At 34.8% G+C, this 20109-nt stretch overlaps 1 protein-coding gene across 7 annotated transcripts in view; it reads left to right on the top strand.

The window, feature by feature from the left end:
- The window catches only part of LOC105463319 (protein kinase cGMP-dependent 2), a 155777-nt gene that overhangs the window by 79789 nt on the left and 55879 nt on the right, over window positions 1-20109 (top strand). For all 7 annotated transcript variants that reach the window (XM_011710353.3, XM_071093567.1, XM_011710351.3 and 4 more), the window contains 6 exons: window positions 894-1007; window positions 2925-3030; window positions 5456-5519; window positions 12494-12571; window positions 14168-14262; window positions 17249-17317. In XM_011710353.3, coding sequence (XP_011708655.1) covers window positions 894-1007; window positions 2925-3030; window positions 5456-5519; window positions 12494-12571; window positions 14168-14262; window positions 17249-17317 — 526 coding nt within the window. The remainder of the gene's footprint in view (window positions 1-893; window positions 1008-2924; window positions 3031-5455; window positions 5520-12493; window positions 12572-14167; window positions 14263-17248; window positions 17318-20109) is intronic.

Below are 20109 nucleotides of genomic sequence, written 5' to 3'. Positions count from 1 at the left end.
AGAACTTAGATCTTTTTTGCTTATGCTTTTAGTTGGTTAAGGTTTTGTTTGTATTTGTTCGAAGCAAAAGAAGAGTAAAGCTACCAAGGCAAGAAAAAAAAAAAAAAAGTGAAGGGGATACAAAGTTCTGCCTCTCCCTTCCTCCAGTCTTTGCCTAGGTAATGATAAGTGCCAAACACTCTTCTTAGTGATTTTCATTTGTAACTAATATGTGTTACATTTAAATAAATGAGAAGTTAGATAACAGTTGAGGCACCATGAAGTAACTTGCCCAAGGTCACATAGGCAAAAATGAGTTGAACCAGGACACAACCAGGCAGTCTGATCCCAGGGCCAATCTACTTACTGGTTATGACGGGTTGTCATTCCATCAGTGTGAACAACTGCTCTGTGTTTTTAAGACATACAGTGATTGTTGAGCACCTCAATACGATACATGAAAATAGTTTCATGTATTACATTTCTCATAGGTTATAATGAATTTTAAACAAAACGCTTGCCATCCACTGCTTCAGGAACAGAACATTGTAAAAATAATAATATTAATAATAGCTAACACAGTATTTACTATGCACTAGCCATTTTTCTAAACTCTTTACCTAGATTAACTTACTTCATTCTCACCACTGTAAAATAACAATAATAATAATTATTATTATCCTCATTGTCAATGAGGAACTTCAGAGAGATAAAGTTTCTCAAGGCAACCCAGCTAATAGTAAGTGGCAGAGGTGATTTCAGTCTGCACTTTTAACCAGTATATTATAATGAGAATCATAAAATATCTTACCTGTATACTTTGTGTGCTTTATGATTATTTTATTTTTCTAATTTATAGTATCTGCATGGATTTTGATTATTTGTGTGTGTTTTTTAAAAATTCTACTTGATAGAGGGTCGACTAGAGGTGTTTCAAGGGGAGAAATTGCTGTCCTCCATCCCTATGTGGACCACATTTGGGGAGCTTGCCATTTTATACAACTGTACAAGGACTGCCTCTGTGAAAGGTAATAAAAGAGGAAATGCTCCATTTTTGGATTGTTGTGGCATGTTAAAGATAATCCAGTTCAGTCACATTTGCACCCTGATCCAGAGTCTTTTTGTTTCCCATTTTACCCTACATGTTCTTAAAATAGAAATGCTATGCCTATTAAGGGATTCGTATTGAAGCACTTACCTATATAATTTAAGCTAAAAAGAACTTTTCTGGATACCTGTGTATAAAATGTAAAATGGCTTTTAACTGTTCACAATGGTAAAGACATGGAATCAAGCCAAATGACCATCAGTGATAGACTGGGTAAAGAAAATGTGATATGTATACATTATGGAATGCTACATAGCCATAAAAAGGAACAAGATTATGTCCTTTGCACAGACATAGATGGAACTGGAAGCCATTATCCTCAGCAAACTAACACAGGAACAGAAAACCAAACACTGAACGCTCTCACTTATAAGTGGGAGTTGAACAATGAGAACACATGGACACAGGAAGGGGAACAACACACACTGGAACCCAACGGGGAGGGGTTGGGGAGGGAGAGCATCAGGATATACGGCTAATGTATGCGGGGCTAAATACCTAAGTGTTAGGTTGATAGTTACAGCAAACCACCACAGTACACGTTTATCTATGGAACAAACCTGCATGTCCTGCACATGTATCCTGGAAATTAAAATTAAATTAAATTAAAAATAAAAATAAAAAGGTTTGTTCTGCCAAAAACAATGGCTTTAAGGTGACTGATTCCAATATTTGCTTTAATTGCCACTTTACATTTTACTACCTAGACACATGCCTTTGGCTCGTCCAGAATGTTTGCTTTCTAGCTGGTCTCAGCGAGATTCTGACCATATTATAAGCCAGAGAAATTGATTAAACCAACAAAAATGTATCTATGTCAAAAGGAATATGAATTAGAGTAATTAGAGTTTTCATGAATGACTTTTGGGATTACTTTATTTGCTTTTCTTTAGATTTATGTTTTATTGACTTTACGGCAAACTTGGGTTTCCTTCTGAATTACATAGATATGATGTTTTTCAGTGTTTGGGACTGGGTTATACGCATTAGCCTTGCTGAGGTATTTGATAAAAATGCAGGTTCTGGGTCTCTACTCCCAACCTGAATCAGAGTCTCTGGCAGTGGAGCCCAGGGAGCTTGTATTTGTAACAAGAATATCAAGATGATTCCAATTTAAAGTTTGGTAATCCAGAGCTTTGGGTTTTGATCAATTTTAGAGGCTTTGTTTACTGTTTTTTAAAAAATTGTACAACCATAATTTCATCTAGATTTTTTAGAGCTACCACTTCTGCCCTACTTTCTTTTTAAATTTTATACTTGCCCTTAAGGCTTTCCCATAAAAAAATTGTCTCAAAAACTTTCTTTCATAGTCTGTTTCAAATAATTTGTAGGCATTTTACACAAAAGTAACTGTAGATATTCTTAATATGTAGCTTCTTTAGCAACAGTGTCAGAACAACATAAGGAGAAACATAGAAACACACACATACACACAGATATCTTTAACTTTCAATTATCTGTTTGTGACTTCACTCTCCAGATTAGCTACAAATTGACTGCCTTTCTCTTGTATCAGAGCACGAATCTAGAGCACATCCTGATGATCTAGTGCATAATTGGGAATTGCAAACTAATTTGAATGTCATCCTAACGATAACATAATTAGAAAGGAAATTTTTTGCTAGTCATTTCCAAATAATGGTGTATTTCAGTGCCAAATGATTTATAAAATTGCTCGCTATTTATTTTGCTGTCTCCTTCATTTGTATGTTTAAATAATGCATTTTCCAAGAAATACCATTTTATAAGAACATATAACAAATCCATCGATTTATATTATGGAATATTTTCACAATGTGGTACTAAATGTTTTATTGTTTTCTTGATTTTTCTAAAGCTATTACCAATGTTAAAACATGGGCACTAGATCGAGAGGTATTCCAGAATATAATGAGGAGAACAGCCCAAGCTAGAGATGAACAATACAGAAACTTCCTCAGAAGGTAAGAATAGTACATTGGGAGACAGTGAAGACAATGGAGTTGCCATATTGTTAATATATTGGTTTTATCAGAATAATTATTTTACTATAGCTACTTCCATTTAAGCATTTTCCACATGACTAAACCAAAGGAACATTACTTGCAGTAAATGCTAGTGCATACCAAAAAACCATATTTAATTTCCATTATCCTTGTATACTCATTTACTTCTCCTGCTAGTTTTTGCCCTTGCATTGATGGAGTGATAGTGTACAGCATAGAAAAATGTGCAAAAAACCTAAACTATTATTTGGGTTGCTTGTTGGCTTTGAAAGGCATTTGAAATTTGAAAGTGGTTAGCCAAAAGACAAGCTTTCTAAAAGTACTTTGCTTAGAATGGTATTAAAATTAAGTTTACTATCCTTATTTGTTTTACCTGAGACGTTCTATTTGCCTAGTCACACCATCTTCCAAATTCCTATTATTTGTAGCAAATTGACTTGCTAAAAATGTTGCTATACTTGTCATGATGACTTGGAACATACTCATTTTGTGAACTGTTCTGTACCTCAACAACTTGGATGAATCAATTTATAAGGAAAAAATGGTCTATGTAAGTGAAGAAAACTATTCCACATTAAAACTTTATTTGGAAGTATAAGTTATTTAAACAATTTCTGTATCTTTAGTGGGAGTTTTGCAAGTTTCTGAAGCTGCAATACATTCTATAATGAAATGTCATCTATGATATGTAAGAATAATAATGATAATAATGTATCACATGATTTCTAAAAATAAATTATAAGTTCTTCTTATGGTGATTTTTTTCTAGCATAAGAATCCTTCAGAGCTAATGATTTTAGGGCCATATAGTGCTTAGCTTATAGTGTAGACTCAATAAACACTGAATAAGATTTCTCATATAGAATGTTACTGATTTGTCCTCCCAGAGACAATAATGTCTCCTAGCAGAGAGCTGCAATAATGACAAGCAGGTTCTCTACCTATATGCCAGCCAATGAGTTAGCTATCATATTGTGGGGTCCACTTGAATCTAGGTAATCTCAAAATCCACCAACTGAGCAACACAGATTAGCATTTAAAGCTGATAAGCCACACTTATGCAAGGGCCAAAAAGAGGTACCTAAAAAAACCAGTGTGCCTGGGTTGTGTTTGAATGTCTGAGATAAAACGTGAACTAGGCATAGCAGTTAATTCCCTTGGAGTCTAGTATGTTCTTAGTGGAAAAAGCTCAGATGATCTGCTAGTGAATATTCCTTCCTTCCTTCCCTCCTTTTGTTATTTCCTTCATTCAACTAATACTTATTAGCGGGCACTAAATATTGTAGATTTAGTGGTGAACAAGAAAAACCTGATTCTTGCCTTCATAGAGGGGAGAGAGAGAAAATATTTTTTCTTGTATCTCTTTTCCCACCAACCTCCAAACATGCTAGCTTTATAATAGTTAATTTTCACTAATGTTATAGATCCCTGTTTGGACCAGAAGTAAAATTTCATGATAGCCTGTGTTAATAACAAGTTCTGATGACTCTTTTACCATTTCATCTATAGTGAGATATATTAGGGAAATACATTCCTCTTTGTTTCATAATATACAGTATGTTATTTTCTGTTTACATTTTTATTTGAAGTATGTGATATTCTAGGTGATATATAGTACATGTGTAAGTTATAAGACATCATAACAAAATGAACGCCCATGAAGCTACTGCCCAACCTAAGGAAGAGAAAGCAGTTGTTGAAGTTCTTATGTACTTCCCCATGTTATTTCCAGCTTCTTTCTCCTCCTCTCCTTGAGGGTATCTGCATTCTGAAGTTTAGCAATCATTCCCTTGGTGTTGTTTATAATTTTGCCTGTAGCTTGATTTAGCCTATTTTTGAAGTTCATCTGTGCCTCTGGCTGTCATTAATTTTAAAAGACAGTACAGTATGACTAATAATCAGAGATCATTTCAAGTCAATTGCCATGTTCCCTCCCAACCCTGGATTCAGTCCTTACTTAATTATAAGGATTTAGACAGAAATCTGATTCTCCACTGGAAGCAGAGCTCCTCGCACAAACTAATAAAAGAGATACTGAGATGTGGAGAGGAACAAATTGCAAAATGCAATTCATTTTGAAAACCAACAACAAATATAAATTTATTTTTACCAAATAGACAAAATGTGATTTTTTCCCCCCATCTGGTATCTTACTATTTTCATTTATTTGCCTATGGCACATGTCTGTGATTATATATCTATAATTTCCAGTGTATATGAAATTCAGTTATTGATGTGTTTTCAGTTATTTGGACATTTACTTTGGAAGAATCAAAGTGCATTATATTTTTAAAAATGTTTGTAAAGATTTTAGAACCTGCATATGTGTATATTTATAGCTTAATTCAGGAAGGTAATTAAAGGTTTCTTTTTAATTTTGAAGTGTATCCTTGCTGAAGAATTTACCTGAAGATAAATTAACCAAGATCATTGACTGCTTGGAAGTGGTAAGAAATTTTGAAGTAAAAAATAAATTTCAGTAGAAGATATTAGAATGTAGTTATATTATTAACACCATAAATAAATAAGAAAAAGATGTCAGAGCACCAGTCTACAGAGACCAAGAGCCTTTTTCTGTGATGAAAAACCTTAAGCTAACTCATGCTGCCTTAAGGGGTGGAGAAAGGTTTAAACTCTTTAGATGTATAAAAGGAAATTGGATTTGCATGTGTAAAGTGAAATTTGATTTACATATTTTAATCTTTTTAGTATATCTTATAAAACAAACCTGCCTTACTCAAGAAGCATTTGATTTTCTGCAATTAACATCACAATCCCTTACAGAGTTTTCATAGTATAAAGGAGTCACTGATGCATAATTAAGAACTGGAGCAGAGAAAGGGTATGTTGGTCCTTTTGGTGGCAAGCCTCTGAGTCAGGCTGTGAAACACTTTCTACTTGAACGCTCTAGGCCACAAAAACACATTTTAAAAACTCTACTTAAGAAGCACTTTATCTATTTTAACATCTAGGGGGAAACGGCATATTGGAATGTGTTCAAAAAGTCATTTTAGGCATCACCCAGATGGTTGGTTCTAGTCCAAGACTAGTCAAGTCTTTTCATGAATAATGCTTTTACAACATGTACCTTGGATTCTAACGATATGCATTTTGTGAAAACGTCTTCAGATTTCAGAGATTAAAATTCAAAGCAAATACGTTCTTTAACTTTTTGGGGGGTCAGTTTTATTGAAACCCAGATGGCTTTTATGGAATTTAAAGGAGGTAAGGAATAGTAAAGGAGTCACATATAGAATTCAAGCTTTTATAAAGCTGTTCTCAGTGGGAGGGGAAAAAAACCCCCAAAAAACCCTGCAAGGCTGATTGTTGACAGATTCATGCCTCTGTCAATCACAATATACAATGTAACTAATATCTGTCAAGCAGGGAGTAGGGACCATTTTATCCTTAAGTGTAAGTGACACCAGCAGTGTTTCCATTTACAATTCATGGAACCCATCCAGCAGTTTATCAAGGACAGACCATGATGACACAGTGCCTGGCCTTGTGCCCCCAGGGGGTTCAGATATGAAGTCATTTTCAAGAAGATTGCTTACCCTGGGTCTCTTGAGAGTCTCTCATTGTAACATAACCCAATCACAGATGTTACAAATTAATAATTCATCCTAATTTCTAATGGTGTTTTTTTTTTTTTATTTAAAGCTGGAGAGGCCCTAGTGTTTTTTTTTGTTAACCAAGGAAATCTGTTTTTAATATAATACTAATAGAGTAGATTCACCAGAGGGGATTTCTATGTTGACAGCAAATACGAAAATTTAGTATCATTAAAAATAAATGGTAAATTAGACATATTTATAGCAGCCACAGGCAATTGCTACAGAATATATAGATGGGGGCTCAAATCCAGTAATAATTAACACACAATTCAAATTTGAAAAACTCATCTTTTCAAACACCCTGGAAAGGATTCACTGTATCTCAGCATTTGCAGACAGCAGCACAGTTTATAAAGGGCTCTTTATTCATACCTGGCAAACAAATGTGTCTCTGTGATGTGTGAAAATTCTCAAATGTGAAAGTGATTAACAAGGGAGTAATGGGATCGATTTAGTGCTAAGAAAAGCCTGGTATTTACCAGCGTAGCTTGGACTAATGACCTATCAACTTGGTCCTGACAACAGCCAATCACTACTGCATCAGTTTTGATAGCGTCCAGAGTTCTAGGACCAGCTGTCCCATAAACTGTCCCCATAATCTTTGAAAAACACAAGCTAAATCTGTCACGAAGTTTAGGAGTTGATTTGGGAGTTTTGCGTGTAGCAGGGCGTAGGGAAGGGAGAATCAGAATTTCCCATCACCAAGTAGTTGATCTGATGTGTTTGTTGAAACTTAGACGGTTGAACTCCTAGAACAAATGGCCCCGATTGTGCAATGTTTCAATAGCATTTCTTGCTTTAGCTTAAATCACTCAGAACGTTTAGTTATATAGGCAGCCATTGCCGTTAAGCCTCTTCTTGTGTTCTGATAAGAAAACGAGGGTGGGAATAACACCAACAGACTAGAGTTTGTTAAGAGTTAACTCATGAGAACTGTAAAAGCACGATATAGATTCAGCACGGAGTGTAAAGATTAACGACAATGAAAATAACAGTGTGACTTATGCACCAGGCAGTTGTGCAGTATGGAAGATAAGAGTGGAAGTAGTTTCTGCTCCCACATATGGTGATGAATCCACTAAGCATGAGATTTGACTGTGACATCCTTCTGAACTACAAACATTGTGAGTCATCATAAAGTCACCTGTTAGTCACAGTGCTTTGGTATTTGACCCTTTGTCCTTTTGCACTGTGACTCTAACCTGCTGTCTTTCATAAAGCTGAGGTGTATGAGGCTGGGATGAGGGTGTAGTGTGGAGCACCCTTGCCCTTAGTCAGATTGCCCATGGTGCTGATGAGAAGGCATATTCCCAGGCACCACCCCATGCTTACTGAATCAGAAACTCAAGTTGGGGCCCCCAAATCCACACCTAACACTCTAATGGTGAGATTTTTATGCTTGTTAAAGTCTAAGAGGCACTGGTTTAGTTATGAATGTTTAGAGTTTGCAACCATCTGCCTCTTTCTTTGGGAATTTTACATTTGAATCACTTTTTTAAAGTCTAGTCTTTCTTGTAGTCCTTACCAACACTTGCATAAACCAGGATTTTTTTTTTCTGTCATCTTAATGGTTAAATCCAGAGTCATAAGAAAGTTGAAATAATTGTAAATTTTGCTACAGTTTATGAATCATTGAGCTAAAGGTGGGGCAGCCAGGTGTTGTAGAAAGTTCACTAGTCCAAAGTCTGGAGATTAGGGCTTGTGGTTCTGCCTCTGTCACTCTACCAGCTGTCAATGAATTGTGGTGGACTTTAGCATATCATCTCCTCATCTACAAAATAATGGAGTGGTGGGCCATATCTCTATGAGCTCTTTCAACATTTAAATCATAGAATTCTATATGATTGGCTCACCCAAATAGGAATAACTTCTGTTGTTTTTCATTTTGTAGTGTCTGGTTCTTTGAAAATAACCAATCAGGTGCTACATGCCCAAATGGCTGACTGGGTCCACCTGATCCAGGTGTGCTTGCTTTAAAATTTCTGAGGTGTTCTAAACTCTTGTACTTGGAAAACAAAGATTAACTAGTAACAACATAGATAACTAACTGTAAACAATTTTTTAACCAACACACTTGAGTACATAGTCGCATAATGCACAGAGGCATGTGCATGTGTGTGTGTACTACACATCTGGTTGTATATCATCAGTACTTCCAATACTTCTTTTTGATGAAGATTTCATTTGCTTTTTACAAGATACCTGTAAAGAAGATTTCTAGCTGCAAATTAAAGACTCTAGGGAAGTCGTTGCCTTCCTTGTTTGTCTTTGTCCTCCGTCACTTTGGAATTTCCTTCTGGTTTTATATATTGTATTTACAGGTACTCAGGCTCTAGCATTTTGCTAGCTTGTCACAGAATGAACATTTTGTTTACGGTAAAAATGGGTTAAAACTCATTACTAGGTTATGAAACCAATTTAAAGGAACATTTAAAAAATCAGAATAGTAAGTATAAGTATTATTTTGAAAAATGTTTCTATTTTGTGTAAATATGTGTACGTGCTCTTGTGTATGTATTGTGAGTACATGTAGAATGTATTTCTTACTGTTGGTGAGGGTAAAAAATGCTTGAAAACCATTGCTCTGCAGGATAGGGTCTATGGCTTCTTGGTCCTCTAAGGGACACCTCTGCAATGTAACCACAAGGACAATAACAACATTATTTGCATTTCTCTTTTTGGTCTCAGTGACCACCCTGGCTTGACTGGTTGCACTCCCCAGTTGACAAACACTGGGCAGTCTAGCATCACAGTCAGTACTTACCACTGTATATTTTTGGTCTGACCTATTTCCACAGCCTTTTCTGATCTATGAAGTTACTGTCAACACACTGGGAGGTATTATTTATCTTCCTCCCATGGTTTTGGGTGACAAAGAATCATCCGTGGAAAAAAATACCACTAGTAAGGTTGTCCCTTAAAAAATAACAAAGTTCTTCCTCAGTGTCTCCTTTCAAGCTTTCCCCCCTTTGAAGTTATTCGGTTGTCAGGAATTAAAGCCACACCTCTGCACACATCAAAGGCTTTATAATAACTGAAGAACAGCCTAACAGCACTTCAGAAATTCTCCTTGTTTCTTCTGCTCCATGTGGGTAATGAGGACTAAAATTGTGATGGGAACAGGGGAGCTTGAAGAGCAGACTGTCTGAAATAGGAACATGGAACACAATCCCAGCAGCTATAGCAAAGAACATTGAATGTTAGCTACATGGTGAAGACAGCTGGACTGTGTGGGGGATGAGGATCATCCTGTAAGGGTCATAGTCATCTCCACTGTAAAATCACACTGCATATAGTCAAGGTTTGTGATAAAGCTAAATTTGGGAAGGGATGAAGGGTTTGAGTAAACAAACTATGAGGCAAAGAAATGCCAAATATCATTGCTTAAATAAAACAGAAGTTTGTCTCTCATTAACATAACTGTCCAGGGAAGATAGTCCCAATTGGCTCCACACAGTCATTCGGGAACCCAAGGTGATGTCTACTCTACCATTTTCAACATGTGGTTTTCTAGGTTTGTATGGGCCATGCCATTATAACTGGGGAAAAAGTATAAAGATACATGCATGGAAGCATGCATGGGCTTGGTGTGGAAGTGTCACAGGTCACTTCCACTCATATTCTTTTAGATGAAAGTTGATCACATGGCCATAGGTAATGCAGGAAGGCTGGCAAGTGTAAGTTACCTAGACAGTCATATATTCCTCTGAAAGACTTTCAAGACCAGCTCACAGCCTCTTTCACAAGATGAACAGTCACCAGATACCTAGTGTGTACTAAACATTCCATCAGGTACTTTAGATACACCATCTTAACTAGTCCTCAAACGACATTAGGTGTAGCAGTAAACACAATCTTAACTTTACAGAAAAGGAAATAGAGGTCCAGAAGATGTAGGAAACAGCTGAGCAAATCATTACCATTCTCCTTCTTAGCATGGCAATGATTAATTGTGCATTTACTGTATATCAGATGCTCCTAATATTTCAGACAACATTGCCTTTCATTGACTTATTGTGGTAGGCAGAATGGTTCCCTGCCCCACCCCCCCTTCCAGATATCCAGATTCTAATCCTTGGAATGTATGAATATGTTATATTACATGGCAAAAGGGACTTTAATGGTATGCTTAAAGTTTGGGACTTTAAAATAGATTACCATGAATTGGCTAGGTGAATGACTATTGAGTATAGTTACATGAGCATAGAATTATCTCTGGTTGGGGTCAGAGAGATGCAGCAGAAGTAGAATCTAGAGGCTCTCTGCAGGAATGGGAGAGACCTGATGGGCAGTTCCCACTGTCAGTCAGTAAGGAAATGGATCTTATCCTGCAGGTGAATCCTTCCAGCAACCTGAATGACCTTGAAAGTGAATTTTCCCCTGAGCTTCCGAAATGACATAAGCCCTATTGATACCTTGAGCTCCATCCTGAGAGACCCTAACTGAGAAACCTAATTGAGCAACATTGTGCCTAGACTTTCTGACTCACAGAAACTATAAATATTAAAAGGGTGTGACTCTAAGCCACCAAGTTTGTGGTTGTTACAGCAGCAATAGAAAACTCGTGCGCTTTCCTAAATCTTTGAAGATAAGTGTTGTTACTTTAATTTTATCGGTTGAGGAAAGTAAAATTGATTGTAACCTGGGATTTGAATATAGATGTGTTTGGCTTCAAAGTACTTTTTACTCCAAAAATATTATACTTCCTTCCATGAGATGTTGACATGTCTTATAAAATGTACATAGTGTTATGAAAATAAAAGGCATATTTATTAGTATTAGGAGTGATATTTATTCCAGAAATGTAAATAGGTTTTAAGAATAAATGATCAAGAAAGTACTGAAAAACAACAGACACAAAAGTAGTTTAGTTTGGAATTTATTTTCAAGTCTAAAAGAAAAACAAGAGAGAGCAATTATGTGGTTAGTTATGCCTTTTTAAAAATTAAAGAAGCCACTTTTGTTTGTATAAATAATTAAGAGATCCATCTTAGTTCTGTGACTTTAAGACAAGATCAAATGAAAGCAAAGTAGAGGTGGACAGTTTAATCTATCCTTTGTTTTCTGAGATCTTTAGTTGCTCTTTTGGTCTGACAGGTGGATAGATTACTTTTCCCTCCTCAAGAATTTTCTAATCACATAAACATTTACAAGAGAAACAGATGTTAACAAATGAAAAGAAATATGCAATAATTTGAGATTTCATGAGGATAAATCTAAATTATAGAATTTGCATGTAAAAATTTCCAATGTCAATGTTTTATGATGAGAAATCTTTGGATATAGTATTATGACAGCATTACCTACTGTGAATGTAGAATCTTCCGAGAAGTTGCTTTTCAAGGACTTAGAAATTAAGGGTAATTTTCCTAATATCCATTGGGGATATTATATAATCACTTGTTCTTTTTCTAGACCCCAGACTCAATTTTTAGAATGTTGCTGATCACCAAACAGTTTATATTTAGATTATGCAGGTGAAAGCTGGTTATGTTGCCTGGCTCTCGTTTCTCTTTATATCTTTGGACCCCATGCCTGAAATTCAGTATGCCAGGTGAATTTACTCTGTGAAAGAAGAAAACGTAAGTGCAGATAATAAAGCAAAAGTCTCCTTACTTTTCTACAGTTTATGACTGCAATGTAAGAAAAGCTTGCAGTTACAATAGGCAAAAACAACAACCAAACAAACCCCAAAACAGGTGTGAAATACTCATTTCAAAGACAAAAGGAGTTCTGCTTCCTTTATGTCTTCAGTTGTATGTCTCCACTTGATCTAACATTTTCTTTCTCTCTCATCCCAACAGGAATACTATGATAAAGGAGATTACATCATTAGAGAGGGCGAGGAAGGAAGTACCTTTTTCATTTTGGCAAAAGGAAAGGTAACTATTAATTAAAGCTTACTAAATCAAAAAGATTATTTTAAATCAGTTTGCCATAAACTCAACTATGCTTTGCATTGTAACATAGGTCCTCCATTTTGGACAGATAAAGGAGCTTCTACCGGTAGAGTCCCATGCAATTCTGTTTGAACACTGGGTTTGGAGCGGAGGCCACAGGACCCCCTAAGAAATAATCACTTCTTAGTAATGTTATGTAGGTCACTTGATTTTTTGGGGGTAGACCTAGCTTAATTGTATATGAGATGGCTGGATTATTTATAAGGTCCCTTCTGGCTATGAATATGTGATTCTCAATCATCCTCAGATTCCAAGATCAGTACTAGAGTATTTTCTTATCCAACAGATATGACAAGTAGCAGGTGGAGAATGAATTCAGCAATTGAAGACTCTAACAATTAGGTATCAAGCTTATAGAACTAATATGGCTCAGAATTTCAACTGATACAAAACAACTCAAGTGAACTTAGATGCTGATGCAAAATTTATATTAACATGTACAATAAGTCTTTTTCTTAACCTAGATATTGAATGGATAACATGTTGCCAGTTGTTCCAATGTTGACTCAACAATGTTACTCAGAGATGAAAAACATCTGTGAAATATTGAAGGGAGGGGTCAATTCTTGAGTACTTGTGTGTATAAACTGGCAGATTTTTATGTATGTTATCTCTTCTCTGGAAGAGTTTATCATCAGGGAGTCAGGCACTGCCATTTGTAAACTGGATTGTGGTTGAACTTTGAATTTGGCCCCAAGTGAAGGAAAAACATGAACAAAATAGTTTCAAACCTCTGAAACTCTTCAACACTCAGAACTGCTTCCTGTCATTTTTTCCCAGCCTAGACCCCATACTTTGAAAGAATTCTTGCTAATAAAAAATTGCGTTTATTATTTTTAAATTTTTAATTCATTGTGACGTACATAAATGCCAAACAGAATTTCTATTCAGCCTAAAGCAGCACTTGTTACCATGTCGAATTGGAATAACTCTAACCACAAACAGGGCTTTTGCTGTTTGGCCCTGCTGGGTGGGGGGTTCTTAAGCCTTTCTGGGAAACAGATTGCTTTGAGATGCCCATGAAAGTTGTAGACCCTTTTTCAATCAACATTCTGCATTCAGTTTTAGGAGATGCACAGGATTCAGCCAGTCAATCTATTGATACCAGACTCAGAACTACTGATACTCAACCTTATTTTTGATTAATTTGTCAACTCTATTAGGCTTTTTAAAATAGAAAAAGTTCCCACAAGACCATTATTATTTGCTTTGTGGATCTCTCAGAAGGAATCACTGGATTCACATTTAAAATTTAACTTTAGGAGGTGGAGTTTAGATGGTGAATGTTCCTCTTACAGTGGGTAGTTATTTGATAATATTGGCCCATAAGATTTCTCACATCTATCAAAATGGGTTGAATGTAGGTAATTGTCCTAATTGCCATAAAATTAAAACAAAGTATTGTCTTTTTCCTTGTCCAAGTTTATCTAGGTCTGGAGGGTTTGCTTGAATGAATGTGTGTTCAGATTCTCCTTTTCCTTCAGTCTCTTTTTCTTTGTATTGTTTAACATTGTTTAGGTAAAAGTAACACAGAGTACAGAAGGCCATGATCAACCACAGCTGATAAAAACACTGCAGAAAGGAGAATACTTTGGAGAAAAAGCTCTTATCAGGTGAATTCATGAATTTATATGCCATAGTTTAGATAAAATGCTCTGACTATTTTTTATATAAAATCATTTAGAGTTGTTAAATTGAGCTACCAAGTTAATGGCAACAAATATCCTAATATTATATATTTTGAAGTGATTTCTTAGAATGCTTTTTATGTAGGAAATAAGTATACTAATTTGCAGAGGAAATAATTGGAAAATCTTAAGTTTGCTAGTGAAAATGAAATTGGTGTTCTATTAAACTTTTTAGTTTCAAAAAAGTGTCTGAGAAAAGATTAAAACTAGAAAAATTACTCTTATAAACAGATTTTTATATTTCCAAAGTTTGAAATATTGCCTACTTCAGAGTTTTGACCTTTTAAAAAATTATGAAATAATTGTATATATTTTGTGTGCTTTTAAATCATCAAGTCAAAAGTAGTCTTTTCTTAAGAATTTTTATCAGCTCATTTTGCAAGTTTTAAAAACAACTTGAAATAGTACATTTGAAATTTTTAGCACAACTTTCAGTCTTGAGGTATGAGTTTATTTACTGTTGATCTAATTTGTGGAAGAAATATTTTTAAAAGTTAATTAAATGGCTTGAGGCACACTTTGCATTTCCTGGAACTCATAAAAACCTCAAGTCTGATCAAATGCATTTTCCTAAATATAAATAACTTTATAAAATATTAAGTTAAAGTTAGAGCAACACACTTTATTGGAATTGTCTATGTTTTCAAATTAATACTTGGAATTACTTAAGAAATAAGTTAAAATTTGCATATGACTAAATGCATTTGTTTCAACTGTATGATTTTGGAAAAGGAATAGTCTTCCTGTTCATTTGTCTTCTTAACCTTTGCCCATGAAACCCCAATTCTGCTGATTTGTAGATCAGGTTTACATAAGTACAGAACAAAGAAAAAGTGTTCAGATATTACCTGAACACAAATTTGAGTCTTTAAAAATCATAAATCTCTTAGTTTTTAAAGAAAACCAACTACTAAAAATAAAGTTTTAGCTATTATGTAAATAATTTAAAAGTGGGATTTAAAGACAAACTGAATTCTTCTTTACCACTTTATAGCTAGTAATGAACTTGTTTCAATATTAGGAAAATTATTCTTCTTTTTGTTTCTTTGTAACAGAATATACATTCATGCAATATAATAACGTAATATCATTATCCAGGACTTCAATGTCTTTGTTCTTAACACTTAAAGGTTTCTCATACTTTCAAGCAAAACAGCTGAAGCTTGTAAGTGCACAGAACTTTGTAAATGCAGTATAGAGTCAAAATAGCTCTTGAAAGAAAAGATGTTATTCAGTTTTGCTGAGCCTGAAGTAATTTATGCTGTATGTTGTGGCTAGCCAATTATAGTGTTTTCCCATAAAAAAGCAGGGGAATTTATGTTTAATACAGACACTCAGTTCCTAAAGGTGTTTGAAAGCATTAAGCTAAAATCAACGAGAAGGAAAGTTGGAGATAAATATTTTTATACTTTTGTGCCTTTTAATGCTATCACGTTTTAGGGCCACTGACCATGATTCAGTATTCCTTATATTCTGTATATTTCCATGACTTGACATTAAATAGTCCCTGGAGTTCTTTCTTTGATGTGCGAAAATAAATCTATGGAACTTACACAGTTACTATGAAAGAAATATAAGTGTATTTACATACATCTAATACTTGTAAAATGTTTGCAGAGAATATTCTCAGTCAGAATCATGATACTGACATGCAAAAGGAATACCATATGCCTTTCCTTTCTCTAAGCTCACAAATCAAATGGTTGGCCCACAGTCAAGATCATGTCTGTGTCTGTGTCTATGTTTATATCTATTTCTAGATCTGTCTGGCTCTACATCCACCATCTCTATCTCTGTCTCTACCTTTACATATACAAGTACAAACTACCTGCTCCTGTCTCAAAGGTCCATGAAACTGAAGTGCTTTCACTCATATCTTCTAACAAGGACCCTGTAAACTTGGGAGGGACAGCGAGTTATGTCAGAAGGTCTCAGAATGTGAGCTAGGTAGATAGGGGTCTTCTTTGAAATAGTAGAGATGGGCTGCCAGTGTTTTTCCTGTCCCATTACTAAGAGAAGGTAAAGGAAATATACTTTGTGTGATAACATTTTTGATGAAGTTGTCTAGGAGAGTCCCAAAGTGTACTCCAGGGTATGCTTGGTACTCCCAAGTCACCTTAAATGAATCTCAGAGCGTGGGGTGCCTTGTGGATGTACCATTTGTGTGTGTGTCTTTTAGTTTATAACTAATAGAGGGAGGAAGCTAATATAAGTAAAGGTCTCTAAAGAAGTACTTTACCTGATACCCATTGGCATTCATTAGGTAATTAAATTTGCAACCATTAGATCATATACAATTGCAAGATATCAGTTATAAGATGCACTGCTCTATTATATACTCCTAAGAAAAAGAAAATGCTGCTAATTACACTATATTTTACCAATTTTAAGACATGCTCTGATGAAAAATATACACTTTACACTTTGAAATGAAAGTATTTTAGTATTTAATTAATTGGGTGATATGGCACTGAAATTACTTTTTTATTTTATTAATGATTGGTTTATCTTATGCTAATTACTTGACTGTTTTTCCAATACATTTCTCTGATCAGTTAATTTCAGTTTTGCCTTCTTGTTAATGAATACTTCTCCTTTGGTCAGAGGAGAGCTATTTTAGTTGGACTTTCACAAAGCTCGGAATGAGATTCCATAAACATTTGTTGTCACTTATTCTTCTCTGTTCCCAGTGCAATTATCTTCTTCTCCTCTGAATTCCTTATGTACATAACCTCTGTTGGGGCGTATTTCAAATCTTTTTTGGGAGATATAAATTATGATGTATAAAAGCAGTTTTGGGGAGGTTTAAGTGATGGTTGTGTTTTCATACAAAGTTAGTACATTCCCTAATAAAAGTGGATGTTTAATTTCTAATTATAGTGAAAATTGAATTTCCTATTTTTGTTTGCAGTGATGATGTCAGGTCAGCTAACATTATTGCTGAAGAAAATGATGTTGCATGCCTGGTTATAGATCGAGAGTGAGTATACTGATGTTGGAGGAGGCAGGCCACTGCCACCTTTGAAGACTTGGCCTTCTGTTACTCCAAGGCCGATCTGTTTTCTCATTCATCACCACTTGGAAATACTGGCCGATCTCAGCTGCAAGTACATTCTATTAAAATTCATGGGAAGGAACAGGGCCTTCTGATCTGAATTGGTCTGTGGCAGGGGCAGATGCTGGCAGGCTAAATATTTTGTGTGCAGAGTTTGTACATAAATATCAGCAATAGACTGATTTAAATTCTGCATCTTCTAGGGAAGTAAGTTTATTAGTTCACTTATGGATTTCTTCTATACAATATAGTGAACAATTATAAAATTTATTTCTAAAATGCCTTTAGTAGTCAAAAATGTTTTGAACAAAACCTCTCTCAAAGCATAAAATATTTATTAGTTACATATTTTTCCAGAGTCACTTTAATTGAACGTTTGTGGTAATTTATAAGTGATGTGTGTCAATATTAATCTCTAACTGTCTTAGGTTATTCTTCAAAATAAGTCTCATTTTATATCCATCACTCATTTTAAATCATGTTTGAATCTGCCCCCTTGGGTTTCTCATTAATCAATTCAATATTTATTGGTTATCTACTTGACAAAATGAAGGAAATTCAGTGATACCAAAGGCAGGCCGCTGTCAGAAAAGTCATAGTGTAGTCAAAGAAATAGAGCATACTCATAGGAAATATTAACAAAAATTATAAAATGACAACAGATATCACAAGGTAGTATATAGTTGACTGCTAAATAAATACAACATTCATTGAACATAGATTCTAGAGATATAGAGCTGGAAAAAAATTTTAGAGCATTTAAAAATATATTTTTATTATGGAGAAATTTAAACAGACCAAAAAATAGACAGAATGGTATCATGAACCCATAATGCAAGTTAAACAATGATCAATTGATGCCTTATCTATACCCCTTTACCACTTTCTGCTATCTCCACACTATTTTTAAGCAAATTCCCAACATAAAATTATTTTATCTATACATTTTAGTTGCATTTCTAAAAGCTAAGTATTATATGTAATGCATGACCACAATAATGCTAACATGCCTGAAATGTTAATAATAATTCTTAATATCACTTAGAGTTGTTTTAATTCTCTCCTCTACAGATACAAAATGAGTCCCAGGTAGGTTAAATAATTTCCCCAACAGTGCTCCCTGTGTTGGAGCCGTCCCTGTCTGGGCTTCCTAACTCATTTCCCCATGCTTTCCACCATGCCAGTTGGCTCCCAAGCATGTGTTCAAAAAGAAGAGCAATCAGTATGCAGTAAAGTGGTTAAGGTTTTATTTTAATTTTTCGGTGTGGAAAAGGGATTTAAAGTATTAATAGGACTTTTCTAGGCAAAGAGGAAATGTCAAGGTCCCCCTAGGTGAAATAAAACCCTCAAGCAAAAGCGTAGGACTAGAAAAGTGCCAATTGTGTTCAGATAAAGGTAATCTTTGGATGCCAACTCTCAAATGGAAAATATATTGGTACAGTGTTGTATCAATAATGCATTGTCTTGTATACATGTTCCTTAAAATATGTGCAAGCACTGAGTGGCATTAGCTGTGTGGTAAAATATTATAAATGGATGCAAAATGCTAGGACTAAAAATAGGATAGAAAGGAGGAACTCATTTCCTTTTTCTTCATTGTAGTCACATACACCACGTATTTATAAAATATCTCATGTATTCATAATCCATAAAGAGGATATAATAATTTTACATGGCTTAAAAGTTACTTGCTAGTTTATAATTTTAAAATGTTTAGTTCACATATGTGTAATTTAGAGTCTGCAAAATACAAAATATTGCATTAGGCACAATGAGACATAAAAATTATGTGAATTTTTTCTGTGGGTGAGACAAACTGATTATCAACTATAACTAGGTTTACTTACATCTTGGATTTACTGAGACAGTTCAGATTACACCAGCATATTTAATATTGACACATCATGTCACTCTGAAATATATTCCAGCTTGGATGATAAATTATATGATCATCCTAGCTATGACTTATAAACTAGAATAAGATCCCACGATAATGCGCTCATAGCAGCCTTTATACGCTTGTCATATTATAACACTTTGATTGCTTTATTTAACATCTGTCTCCCCACGCTTCTGTAAGCTTCATGAATACAGAAACATGTAACTTGTTCACTGCGGTTGCAGTGCCAGCCTTTGACATAGTCCTTGGCATATGGGAAGTGCTCACCAGATGGTGGCTGAATACAGGGCACCATCCTTGCAATGAAATATAGTGCCTGAAAGCCAATGGCTTTTTATTTCTTCTTTCTTAATTCATGATTTTAACAAATGCTTACAAGAAGGAGAGTTAAAGTTTGAGTTATATTTCCTATTTTTAAAAGTGATAAAATATGAAATAACCCTGCTGTATGGCAAGAGCTCTAAACAAATGGGAAATGCTATTTGTCACATCTCTATAATTGACCATTGGTACAAATTTCAAAAAAAGCTCATTAGTTATTGCTCAGACTATAGCATCTGAATTAATGTAAGCTATATGAATATCACAGCAACAATGTTGTAGCTGTTTAAACTTGACTTTAGGATTAGTTAGTGGAGAATTTCTAGAGACCTATAGCACCTGTCTCACCTCTATTTAAAAAATAAAATTTGTTTACAGCAATACTGCAGTTAGTTTAATAGCCAGCAAAATAATGCTGAAGTATAGAATAAATAAAAGTAAAACAAAGTAAGAGTGTTTCCTTTTTAACAGAAAATTTCAACTATTGGAAATTAGA

Source organism: Macaca nemestrina, chromosome 3 (assembly GCF_043159975.1).
Source record: "Macaca nemestrina isolate mMacNem1 chromosome 3, mMacNem.hap1, whole genome shotgun sequence".
NCBI classification, from domain to species: Eukaryota; Metazoa; Chordata; class Mammalia; order Primates; family Cercopithecidae; genus Macaca; species Macaca nemestrina.
Note: the sequence above shows the minus strand (reverse complement) of the source record. Positions and strands in the feature narration are given on the sequence as shown.